Source organism: Lolium rigidum, chromosome 7, assembly GCF_022539505.1.
Source record: "Lolium rigidum isolate FL_2022 chromosome 7, APGP_CSIRO_Lrig_0.1, whole genome shotgun sequence".
NCBI classification, from domain to species: Eukaryota; Viridiplantae; Streptophyta; class Magnoliopsida; order Poales; family Poaceae; genus Lolium; species Lolium rigidum.
Window position 1 is genome coordinate 283,952,778 of NC_061514.1, and position 11,475 is coordinate 283,964,252.

Genomic DNA, 11,475 nt, shown 5'->3' on the forward strand with positions numbered 1-11,475 from the left:
GTTCCCGCGAAACATAGTAGGTGCTCGGAAATCATTCAAAGGGTTATGCAAGTTGGTAGGATAACCACCTTTAGGAATATAAAACACACTTGAGCAACGGTGCAAGAGCACATGAATTGCACGGGTTACAATGAGTTTGTTACCCCGCAATGCTAAGAAACCTGTAAACAGTAACCAAAACTTCCCAAGATACAATACTCAAGGAGTATGCTCAAGGGCACTTCCCTAATGAGTGGGGGAAGACACGCATATTCAGCGACAATTCCCAAGGAGCAAGAAAAAACCTACCAATACTGTCTAGGCGTGTCTGAAGATCTTGTTAGACATCAGTTAGATAGGAGAAACAAAAGGATGACAAGACAATGTTTATTGGAACTACTGTGCACAAGAAAAGCCATCGCTCAGCTCATGTAGGATCGAATGTGCCTGCCTGCCAAGAGATTATCACACCTTAATCTGCCCACATAGACGCCAGTGTGCATCAGGGTGAAAAAGGGATCTTTCAAACACCCATATCTCTTTCACGAGTACCTACAGAAAGGTTTGCACATGCAGAAATACATCAGGACATGCCATGCAAACTGAACTGCTCAGATGTTGTGAAGGTAACACAATTACTACTTGACAGCAAATAGACAGGAGAAAACGGCCCAAGTTTTAAACAGCATCATAGTATCATGCTATGGTATGGAGGAAGGCCACCAAGCAATATATTTTCTCTACTTTGTTTTGCATATAGGCTCTACTTTCTCATGGTATTTACAGAAAGAGAAAACAGTGGAATGTCCTTTTTGAACTTGACATTTCCTGATCAGAGAAATGTTAAGGAAATGGTAGATGTACAACTAAAGCAATGTATAAACATGTACATAGGACATCCTGAGCATAAAATTACACCAGGAACTACTAACATTTCAAAAACCATGTTCTTGGTGTTTTAATCTCAGATATTTTACACCAAAACTTGAAATAATCTGGCATATTTAAGTTACCTCCTTTGACTTGTCGCCTGACACAACCGCTCCTTTTGAATTATAGGCTTCATATTTCTACGGGAAATGTAATTGAAATGGTCAAGGGTACACATATAGTAGCATAGAATAATTTATACTACAAATCCATGGTAGCAACACGACATCTACTTGAGTACAAATAACAAAACAACGATGAACAGAAACAATCTAATAATGCAGTGATCAAGAACATAGATACCCTCATAATATGATATTTAACAAAACAAACATAGTATTGTCGCAGCACTTTAGCAGACATTTACGTGTGTGTGGCTTTTGATGCTTATTGTATTACAAATTCTTTATCTAACTGAAATCAAAATGCCAGTCTTCTTCAAATGATGCAGACATCAATGTTCTAGAAAGAAGAGAAAATATCGCATAAGCATTTGCTTCCAAGATCTTGGGGACATACCCTCTAAACTGTGTAGGCAGTCAGGCAGACTTATACAAATAGAAGACAAGAATACATATATAGGCAAACACTGCAAAGTGGCAGTTCAATGCTGCATACAAGTTCAACATGGAACAAAATACTACTTGGTAACAACGTGGTAGGCAAACTAGAATACTAGGTCTTAGTATCAGGGATAACAATCTGAACATCATAGCATGTAATGGAGTTCTACAGTAAATATTAAAAACATACACGACCGTCATTTGTGTTCTCAAAAGAAAAGGTGAAACTTGTTTATTGTGAAGACAAAGACTAGAACTGAAATACATGATGAACAAATCAGATTGACCTATGACCTTTCGTAAGAAAGTATAGATATGCATAGAGAGCCAAGAGATGGTGAATTTGTTCAAATCGAGGCAGCAATTGAAATAAAGAAGCAACACAATGTAGGTGAGCTGTATTGCATTAAAAAGAAGACTTTGAACTTTAGACAATCAAACCTGCTTAGTGACGAACTCAAGCGTAAGCTGTATGAAAGCTTTGTCATGGTCATTCTTATCAAGACCAATCTGCAAAATAAAGACTTAACCAATTACCAACTGACTTGGTTCAATAGTGACAATACAGCATACAAATGTACATGTGGGGAAGAAAAGGTCAGCTTCTAGAGTTAATATAGCTTACCATACGAGCCCTCAAAGTTCTTATGCTTATAGCAGGCTCAACCAATTCCCAGTGTACAGACTTCCACTTGGATTGTCTTCTCTTTATTTCATTTTTCATAGCCTTCAGAAAGAAAAAAAAGAGGAAAGAATAAACAGAAGTCCCCGCAAAAGACATTATCTGGCATCAATTCAGCAGGTGAAATCTTACAGAATGCATATTATCTGTCAGAGCTTTCCGGAGAGATGATACGTCTCCTCGTGCGAAAAGTGTGTTAACCTGAATCCAAGGAAAGTGAACAATGTAGACAAAGTTATTGCATGAACTAATTTGTTTCATGCAAATTGTGTCATACCTGACAATATCAGTAAGCACTTCAATTTTTTGCATTACGGTTTATAAATAATATAGAATGCGGAATACCATATTCTCTCAAAACAAAGGAAACAATGGAACTTCACTGATAAAAGAACTGTGAGGTGGTAATAAAAAAGAAGAAGAATTGTATCTCCGTAAGTCATGTCACCAAAAGGAAGTCCATGAAAAACTAAGAATTAAACTGGGTAGACAAGCAATCGCAGTATGGAACATAGTTAATAACTATTGTGACACCCAATTCATGCAAATATAATCAGAACCAAGGTTATTAAAGCTAGATAAAATGCCCCGTACTTTGCTACGTATTTCAACAGTGTATTCATGCTCAAAAAACAAACCGGTTTCATTTAGAATAATAGTTGTGTGCTTCAATTGTTACACTTCTACACATGATATTATGTTTTCTAGGGTTTCTTGAAGTTGCAGAGGCTGTTCAGTTTGTTGGGGAATGAAGGAAAGAACTATGAGAAAGCTGACATGGTTGTTACGTGAGGTTATTGGGCATAAATGTTGGTACCGAATGTTTGCAAGGAGAAGGAGCTGCATTCCCTGGATGGGGGATGTGAGGAAAGGAGGGGTGTGACACCACCGAGCATTCACCACCAACTCCCTTTTATATAATAGCAAGGATAAATAAAACAATGTGTTGAAGTGGTTGGCAACTAGCACTAGCAACAATGGCTCATAACCATAGAGCCTACAGATCAGTAATGTTGACAGTTCATACAAAAGCACATCAGTACATGGAAAATCTAGCATATGTTGACATCGATCTATGTTGGAGAAATGGGAAAGCAAACAGATGTTTGTACAGACATTCAAATGCAACAGTACTTGCCAATCCCCTCAGAACTGATTTTCTCTTGTAAGGATTCTGCAGTGTGATTTTACTTTGCTTGGAGTTCATACAAAGATGTTGTAACAGCTCACATCTTCCCTTATTAGATCACCAAACATGCAAATCTTGAACACATGCCAATGCAATCAAACTGCTTAAATTGCAAGTAATGAATGTGTTATACCTCCTTGTATATCTTAAACGCTTGATCATAGAACTGCTTTTTGGTATATCCGGTTTTCTTCCTCAATCTTGACACAGCATATGCATTCTTCATCTGTCAAGTAAAGCACCTAACTTCTCAGCACAGATTCATCACAGAAGGCAGCACAAAAGAAAAACTGCATCAATTAAATCAAGTATCTTGATATCAACATAGGTATCAAGCTAATACTAGAAGTGTATTATTGGTGGGGATCAAAAGTAAGAAATTATATCCATCGGTAAAAGGCCCAGGCAGTTTTCTCCTATGCAAGTATTACACCATTATTGTAACATGGATTTTGAAAAAAATATAAGAACAGAATAGCATGCACCTATATCCAAGGGATATTAAAATAACTCTTGAATTCTGGTAAACATCTCGTGCCTTCTAGTCTCTCTCATGGAAATAAGAAATATTCTGACTGGCAATTTAAACATGCAGTAGTGAACTAGGTTGTCTTAATGTTGGTGCATTGGTGCCAATGCAGTCCAAAATCAGTGTGCTCCCGGCAATGGAAATGTAACCTCTAAGATCTCTAACCATGCAGGGTAAACAGTTCTGAAATTAGTCGCTAGAAGAACAGAGTGAAATATTGTAATAAGGAAAAAACAGAACTTGCTTTCTCGTTGCAGCAGTTTTCCCAGTTAAGAAAGTCAGTACCTCCAGAATAACATCCTCCTTTGTTCTACTCCAGCCACTTCGTGTAAACAATCTAAGTCACAAAATTAACAGCAACCAGAGAGGACACTGAGTTCCATATACATATTGATCTAAGGCGAATTAAATGTACAAAGTCAAAATCTGATGTAATTCCCAACCTTTTCCAAAATGGAATAGGTTCCCGGGGGCTGTATGGCTCATAAACAAAACCAGGGCTCATCATGACAACTTTCAAACCAACCTGCACATACATATAAACAGAGACACTGCAATAAATAAATACTTCTCCAACTTAAAAAATAGAAAACATTAATGCCCACCTTCCGAGCACCAACAGGAACGCCTTTTGACACTGATGGTGCTGTTGCGGGTGGCCCTTCCGGTGCTGGTGCTGGTGCCGCTGCTCCTGACGACATTGGCCTTGCATGATTTAGGTGGGCTACAAGATCCAGAACCTGCAGCCGATGCGAATTTGTAGTCCAAATCGAATAAAAGACCTTGCAGGGAAACCAGTGCAGATTCACCAAAGAAAAAGATGAACTTGAGTAGTCAAACCTGAACAGCGTGGACAGAGGACGGCCCTCCAAACTTGCCAGCAATCGTGTTGCCACCGCTGTATGTTAAGCTCGCAAAACCTAAGGATGTAAACAAAACAAAACAGAAAAAACTGATTGAAATGAAGCCCAGGCAGGAATTAAAAGAGGGGGGGAAAGAAACAGGCAGGCATATCAGTCGATCACCTCTGACACATGTATTCGCGTGGCTCAGAGCTAAAGATCGGGAAACGGCGGCATGGTGATCTCTGCAACGGAATCGAGGAAGAGGGGGTAAGAATTAACGGATTCACATTGCGAAGAGCGAGATCTAGACCGAACGGGGCCTGGAGGAGGGGGGACAGGAGGTATTACGGCGGCGGCTGCGGAGGAAGGTGGAGAGGCCGGTGGAGGCGGCGGACCAGCGACTGCCCAAGGCGGGACAAAGACATCGGCTAAGTTTCTTCACCGCGACGGCGCCGGCGACGGGGAGGGGGGTGGAGGAGCAGGACGGAACTGGGCGGCGAGGGTTTACGGAGGGGCGAGGAATGAACTGACCAAACGCTTGGTGATCAAACTGATTTCAACCCTCCATTGCGAAATCAACGGCCGAGATGCAAACCGATTGTTTGATCTGTGTATATTCTTTTTTAAGGGATTGTTCCGTATATATTCTGATCAGTCAGTAGTTTTTGTTAAGTTCAAAAAAAAAAAAAAGTCAGTAGTTTTTGTTCTTCCACATGAGCCTCTTTCATCAGAAGGAACTCCCTCTGCATCATCAAACTTGTCTTATACTCCCATAATTTTGTGGCTAGATATATGTAAATTTAGAAATATACTCCCGTAATTTTGTTTTGCCATAAATAAATAATATAATAGTATATAATTCGCTCGATCAATAGAAATAAATTGTTTTGAATATCTTCATCGAGATTCCAAATACTATGTATCTATTTATACGGATTATTTACTTTGTTATTACATTATAGTAATATTTCTCTTGCGAAATACTAATATTCTTTTAAATTTATTGTACTCTCGAATCTTGACACATATTGTTGAGGGGTCCAAGTCATACTTAAACTTTGATTAATCTTTACAACTTTAGCATAAACATTAGAGATAAGGTTAAGAAATTTTCTTGAGTAAGGCGGGGGGGGGGGGCATTGGCCCCCTTGACCGCAGGAAAGATCTGTCATTGTGAACAAGGGTCCCTTGGTGTTGTATCGTTCTAGGGCCCCCACAATCAGTGGAACGCGGCAGCAGTTCCTGCTAGCCTCTACGTCCTCTATTGTGAGCTCAGCTCCGCCAGCGGGATGGCGGTTCCGACGTCGTCCTTGGAGGACTGCTGCATTTCGGTGGAGGAGTCTCTGAACTCGGTCTACCGCCAGTGCCGAGCATCCGGGATCATTGGTCCTCTGCAGATCCGTCTCATTTTCAGCGGCACCTTCGACGCCCTCATGGACGACGCGCTCAGCAGGGGAGCTTCGGTGAACCACTACAAGTCCCCCGAGTGTGTCTCCTCCAAGACGCAGGTGGAGCTCCTCGACGGACGGGTGAACGCCCGCTACGTCAGCCCTCGCTGCCCCAAGCAGTGAACCTCCGTGCAGCAGGCCAGTGAACTTATATATATCTAGTAAAAAAATAAAACCAGGCCCGGGAAAAGTAGAGGAATAAGGGTTTGGAAACACCGACCGCTCCCTTGACCCTAGAGATAAGGTTAAGAAATTTTCTAGAGTAGGGGGGGGGCATTGGCCCCCTTGACCGTAGGAAAGAAATATCATTGTGAACAAGGGTCCGTTGGTGTTGTGTCGTTTTAGGGCCCCCACAATCAATGGAACGGCCCTGGTTCCTTGGACACATTGTGATATACGCCCCACAATCAGGCGAAGTGCTCCACGTAGACGCCTTCATGCATCGGTCTCCGCAGCGCCGCGGCGCGGAAGCTGGAGCGCTTCAGCGTTTCGCTTCCCGAGCTGGGCGGACGCGGTAGCAGTTCCTGCTGGCCGCTACGTCCTCTACTGTGAGCTCAGCTCCGCCGGTGAGATGGCGGTTCCGACGTGGTCCTTGGAGGAATGCTGCATTTCGGTGGAGGAGTCTCTGAACTCGGTCTACCGCCAGTGCCGAGCATCTGGGATCATCGGTCCTCTTCAGATCTATCTCGTTGCCAGCGGCACCTTCGACGCCCTCTTGGACGACGCGCTCAGCAGGGGAGCTTCGGTGAACCACTACAAGTCCCCATGTGTGTCTCCTCCAAGACGCAGGTGGAGCTCCTCGACGGACGGGTGAACGTCCGCTACGTCAGCCCTCACTTCCCCAAGCAGTGAACCTCTGTGCAGCAGGCCAGGGTACTTATATATATCTAGTAAAAAAAAATAAAACCGGCCCCTGGAAAAGTAGGGGACGAGGGTTAGGAAACAATGACCGCTCCCCACCGCTCCCTGAATGCCCTCCGCGCCTCCGGCCATTTCTCGCTCCTCTGTCGCCGCCTCTCATTTCTTCTTTCTTCCTCATCTTCTCATTTCTCCATCACTGGTGGCTCCTTCCCTTTCGTCCTCTCATCACTCTTCCCCTTCTATTGGAGGAGGGAGATCAATACATGGGTGTACAAATGTACACCCATTATTTTTTGCAAAAGTTTGTATATCTATCTCTAGTTCACATATAGTGCAATAAATATCAAGTAAACAAGAAGAAATATGAGTAAAACTATAACTTTGTACACCCATTATTCGTACGCTGACTCCGCCAAGCAGAGAAGGGCCAACTGGCCATGGGTTTATCTGAAAATAGATGGAGTATGCTGTCTAAATATATGAGGTCACCACTTTTGAAATGCAAGATGAAATGGCTTGTGAAAAACTAGCTGCCAAAAGAATACTCGTCGAAAGATCAAAAAACTGAGAACCAACCTGTGGTTGGATGGTTAGGTGGGCAGTGGCACCCCCAGCCCACCAGAGTTCAAATCCCAGATTTGACACTTTGGTGTCTCATAAAGGCGGAATATTCTTCAGTGGGAGGCGACGTTCCCGTCGACAATGAGCGCCTGTGGTGACTTTGTCAATCTCAAGACCCGCCGGATCAGTTCTTCAACGCAGTCTCTTGGAGGTGCTCATAGGGGTAGGGTGTGCGTGTGTGCGGTCATAGGGGTGAGTGTGTGCGCGTATGTATGAGCGCCTTTGACTGTATTGTGTTTCGCAAAAAAAAAAAAAATCAAAAAACTGCACGTGCCGTCCGCAAAACGGAACATATTCGTGCAAAACCCAGCCAACACGTCCCGTGCGCAACACACCATCCTTCTCCCTCTCAACCTACTACTGCGGCACGGGCCCACCCCAGCGCGAGCGAAAGCAACCCGCACTCCGCCAAGAAAAACGGAACGGCTTCGCCCGACAGGGCCGACCGGATCCCAAATCGCCATGGATTTCCTCTTCAACTCGCTCGCGGCGCCCGACCCCGCCTCGCCGCCGCCGGAGCCGGACACCGCGGGATCCGCCTCCTCCCCTCCCACCAACCCCGCCGACGCCGGCGGCGGCTGGGGGGCCTTCGGCGGGCTGCTCAAGACGCTCACCTCGCAGTCGGAGACCGTGCTGGAGACCTACCGCCGCGACCTCGCCGAGTTCAGCACGGGCCTGCGCCGCGAGACGGACGCCTTCCGCGAGGCGGCGGCCCGGGCCGCCCGCGACCTCCCGTCCTCCGCGCACGCGCTCGACGGGCTCGCCGACATCGTCGCGCAGGGCAAGGACGCCCTCGCCCAGGCCACCGCCGCCGCCACCCCCTCCTCCACTCCCGCGCCCACGGACGCCGCCGAATCCGACCCCAGCTCCGCGTCGGGCCACCTCCGCCACTACAGCCGCTTCGAGGCGCAGCTGCGGGCCCTCCAGTCGGATCCGTCCACCTTCGGCGCCGATCCCGACGACGCCGAGGACTTCGCGGCCTGGAGGAGGACCGCCGGGTTCAGCGTCGACGAGCGGCAGGAGGAGATCGAGGCGCTCTGCTACGAGAGCGACGCCGTGGAGGGTATGCTGGACCGGCTCGTGCCTGACGCGGTGGACAGCGAGCTGTTCTGGGCGAGGTACTTCTACCGCGTCCACAGGCTCAAGCAGCAGGAGGACGCCAGGGCCAAGCTCGTGAAGCGGGTGATTGCCCAGGAGGAGGAGGAGGATCTCAGCTGGGAGCTGGATGATGAGGCCGACGAGGAGGAGCCAGAGATCAAGCAGGCATCGATCAATGAAGAACCAAAACATGAACTACAAGAAGCTGAAAACAGCGTCGAGGAAGTGAAACAAGCCGGTGCTCTGAATAAGGAAACGAGGAACGCTGACGCGCCGCAGCCGGAAGTTTTCGGCAGCTCGATGGTGGTGGTGGACAAGGAGGAGAAGGAAGATGCGCCCAAACCGATCGTCGAAGAATCAAGCAACAAGAAAACCGTTGCCGAGGAACCACGTTCTAGCGCTGGAGATGACGCGGTGAAGGAAGGGGCGAAGCACGAGACTAGCGACTCGAGCAAGGACAGCGACTACTCCTTGGTGTCTAGACAGCAAACGGCGACCGAGGATGATATTGAGTGGGACGAGATTGAGGATCTCGGGGAGCATGAGGAGAAGAAGGGGAGTGGTGCGCATGGCTCAAGCCCCGCTCCGAAGGAGGAGTTGCGTAAGAGGCTCAGTGTTGCTGAAGATGATGAGGATTTGAGTTGGGACATTGAGGATGATGATGACAAGGCCTGAGAAGCCATCCTGGTATGATAGTGTCGATTGTATTGTCTACTTTTTTTTATGTTATATTACCTGTGCAAGATACTGTCGTGTGACCAATAAATATTGGTTTAGCTGTGCCGCTTATGTTATCGATACATGTGTAAACTCAAGCTTGATGTTATCTTGTGGCACCTGCAATTCTCTAATGTGTTTATGTTACTGTAAATATGTTGTTTTATTTGACTGTGTTGCTTCATTAAATGTACTTGACTACACTGGAAATTTGGAACGACGTTTGAACAATTTCTTTCAGAACACCCTTTCTCTTAGGACATACTAATATTATTAGCTGGGTTTTCCTGATTTGTGTATCCTTCAGTAGTGAATAATGTTATCTTCATAAGTTGGTATTTCCCCTCTTTGATCTGGTTTCGTGCATTAGTCAAGCTTTATCCAGTAGTAGTAGATACTCGATGTTGGATACATAAATCAATGCCTTGAGGTCGAAACTACTATGACCTCTCAATTACCTTATGAAAACATTGACATCTTCAGATGATCTAAGGGGTTGTTCGACTAGGCAGAACTCACACTGTTGCTACTTGGTTGTTGATTCTGCAACTTAACTCAACCCTAGGATAGTTGATTGACTTGTAGACTAGTCGCCAACTAATCTTGACTAGTTGAGCAACTTTTTTTTTTTTTGCCGTGAAAGGCAGACCCTCCGCCCTCCACTCCTCCAGGATCTACAATGAGCCATCTTCCAGGTTTAATCCAGGCCCGCCGGGCCACCGGTGGCCATGGTGCTTGCTATTGCTGCTCTGCTCCTCTACCCAGGAGCAATCTTCTCTCTGTTATTTGTTCTTCTTCCCCAGGCCTGTTTTCCTCTCCTTTCCTTCCAATCCTCTTTCTTCCAGTTTCAGATCAGCTCTGCTTTGGCAAGGGCTCTTCTACAGGGGAAGTGGAGACCCTGGCCACTGATATGCAAGTGTGACACCTCCACTCCATGTTCCTTCAATTTTATTTTTAGTACTTGTGGTATACGGGTATCTATTAGTATCTAGTGCTGGATTACCAGTCATGACTACCCTATGAGTCAGTACCCTATGGACATTGGCTCCACTCCCCAACCCTCAATGAGTTCAGGTTGAATTAATTTTGTCTCATCAGTTGGCTGTGAGTAATTCTAATTTGCAAGCTGTTAAAACCTAAGCTTGTTTATTGTTCGGTCACAAACTCAATGCCAAAGACTGGTTCATCCAATGTGATAATAGTGTAAGTCGCGCAGTTCCTTCCCTGAGATATTTCCATCACATATGTACCAGTAGAGATTTGTAATGATGGAGCTCCTATGTGCTAACATGTAAATCAGCAAGACACATCATCACATGGCGAATCAACTACTTGGATCTCGTGACTTGATATCTCATCATGGGTGGAGGCAGCACATGGGCTGGAACCGTGACTAGTTTACTGCTGACCCTGGTTCCGAACTCTTGAGCGAACCTATCCTCTGCATACTTGTTACCAGGAACCATCTCATGGACCCTGCTAAAGATAGCGTGCTCTAGGTATATCGGTCACTTGTTTTTCATTTAAGCTTCTTAGAGTATATTCCCGTTACAATCTTGCCCTCTTCACAGGGAAAGATTGTAGAAGGGCAAAGGTATTGTATGAAGTTTTATGATAAACGAGTGACAAACATACATAGAGAAACCTGTCAGTGTCCCCTGTAAGGAGCAGAGCATCTGTGAGATGGATCTCCACGACAGAAGTAGCCGGATATGCAGAGCGTAGGTTTTGCTCGCACTTCGGAATCGAATCACCGACCAACGAGTCTCTGTTCGACTTTCTGTCCCCTGTGCAGCCAACACTCTGTTCGACTAAGTCCCACTTATAATGCATTTGGCATTTCTAGTGTAAATTTGGTCTCAATTTGCATCAGAAAAGCCAAAATGAACTTTAAGTGGGATTTATGTGGGATCCCACTTGATGCCTTAATACCATGAATCTGAAAGGGGTAAAACTTATTCCAAACGCTAGACAGAGAACATGATCAGTAGAGGAACTATGGTCAACTCGGCT

General features: G+C 45.5%; 2 protein-coding genes across 2 annotated transcripts; one reads left to right on the top strand and one right to left on the bottom strand.

Annotated features, from left to right (window-relative positions):
- Window positions 1-270: 270 nt before the first annotated feature.
- LOC124676131 (39S ribosomal protein L45, mitochondrial-like) lies at window positions 271-5,194 on the bottom strand. Its single transcript, XM_047212208.1, has 12 exons — window positions 5,066-5,194; window positions 4,898-4,959; window positions 4,713-4,792; window positions 4,478-4,612; window positions 4,316-4,398; window positions 4,158-4,209; window positions 3,477-3,569; window positions 2,287-2,355; window positions 2,098-2,199; window positions 1,914-1,982; window positions 993-1,049; window positions 271-531 (listed from the first exon to the last, which is right to left on the bottom strand). Exons 1-12 carry the CDS (start codon window positions 5,140-5,142, stop codon window positions 445-447), a joined length of 966 nt encoding a protein of 321 aa, XP_047068164.1. The 5' UTR covers window positions 5,143-5,194; the 3' UTR covers window positions 271-444.
- Window positions 5,195-8,105: 2,911 nt separating this feature from the next.
- Window positions 8,106-9,628, top strand: LOC124676918 (BSD domain-containing protein 1-like). The gene has a single exon (XM_047212931.1). The coding sequence runs from the start codon at window positions 8,110-8,112 to the stop codon at window positions 9,418-9,420; it is 1,311 nt and encodes a 436-aa protein (XP_047068887.1). The 5' UTR covers window positions 8,106-8,109; the 3' UTR covers window positions 9,421-9,628.
- Window positions 9,629-11,475: the final 1,847 nt, after the last annotated feature.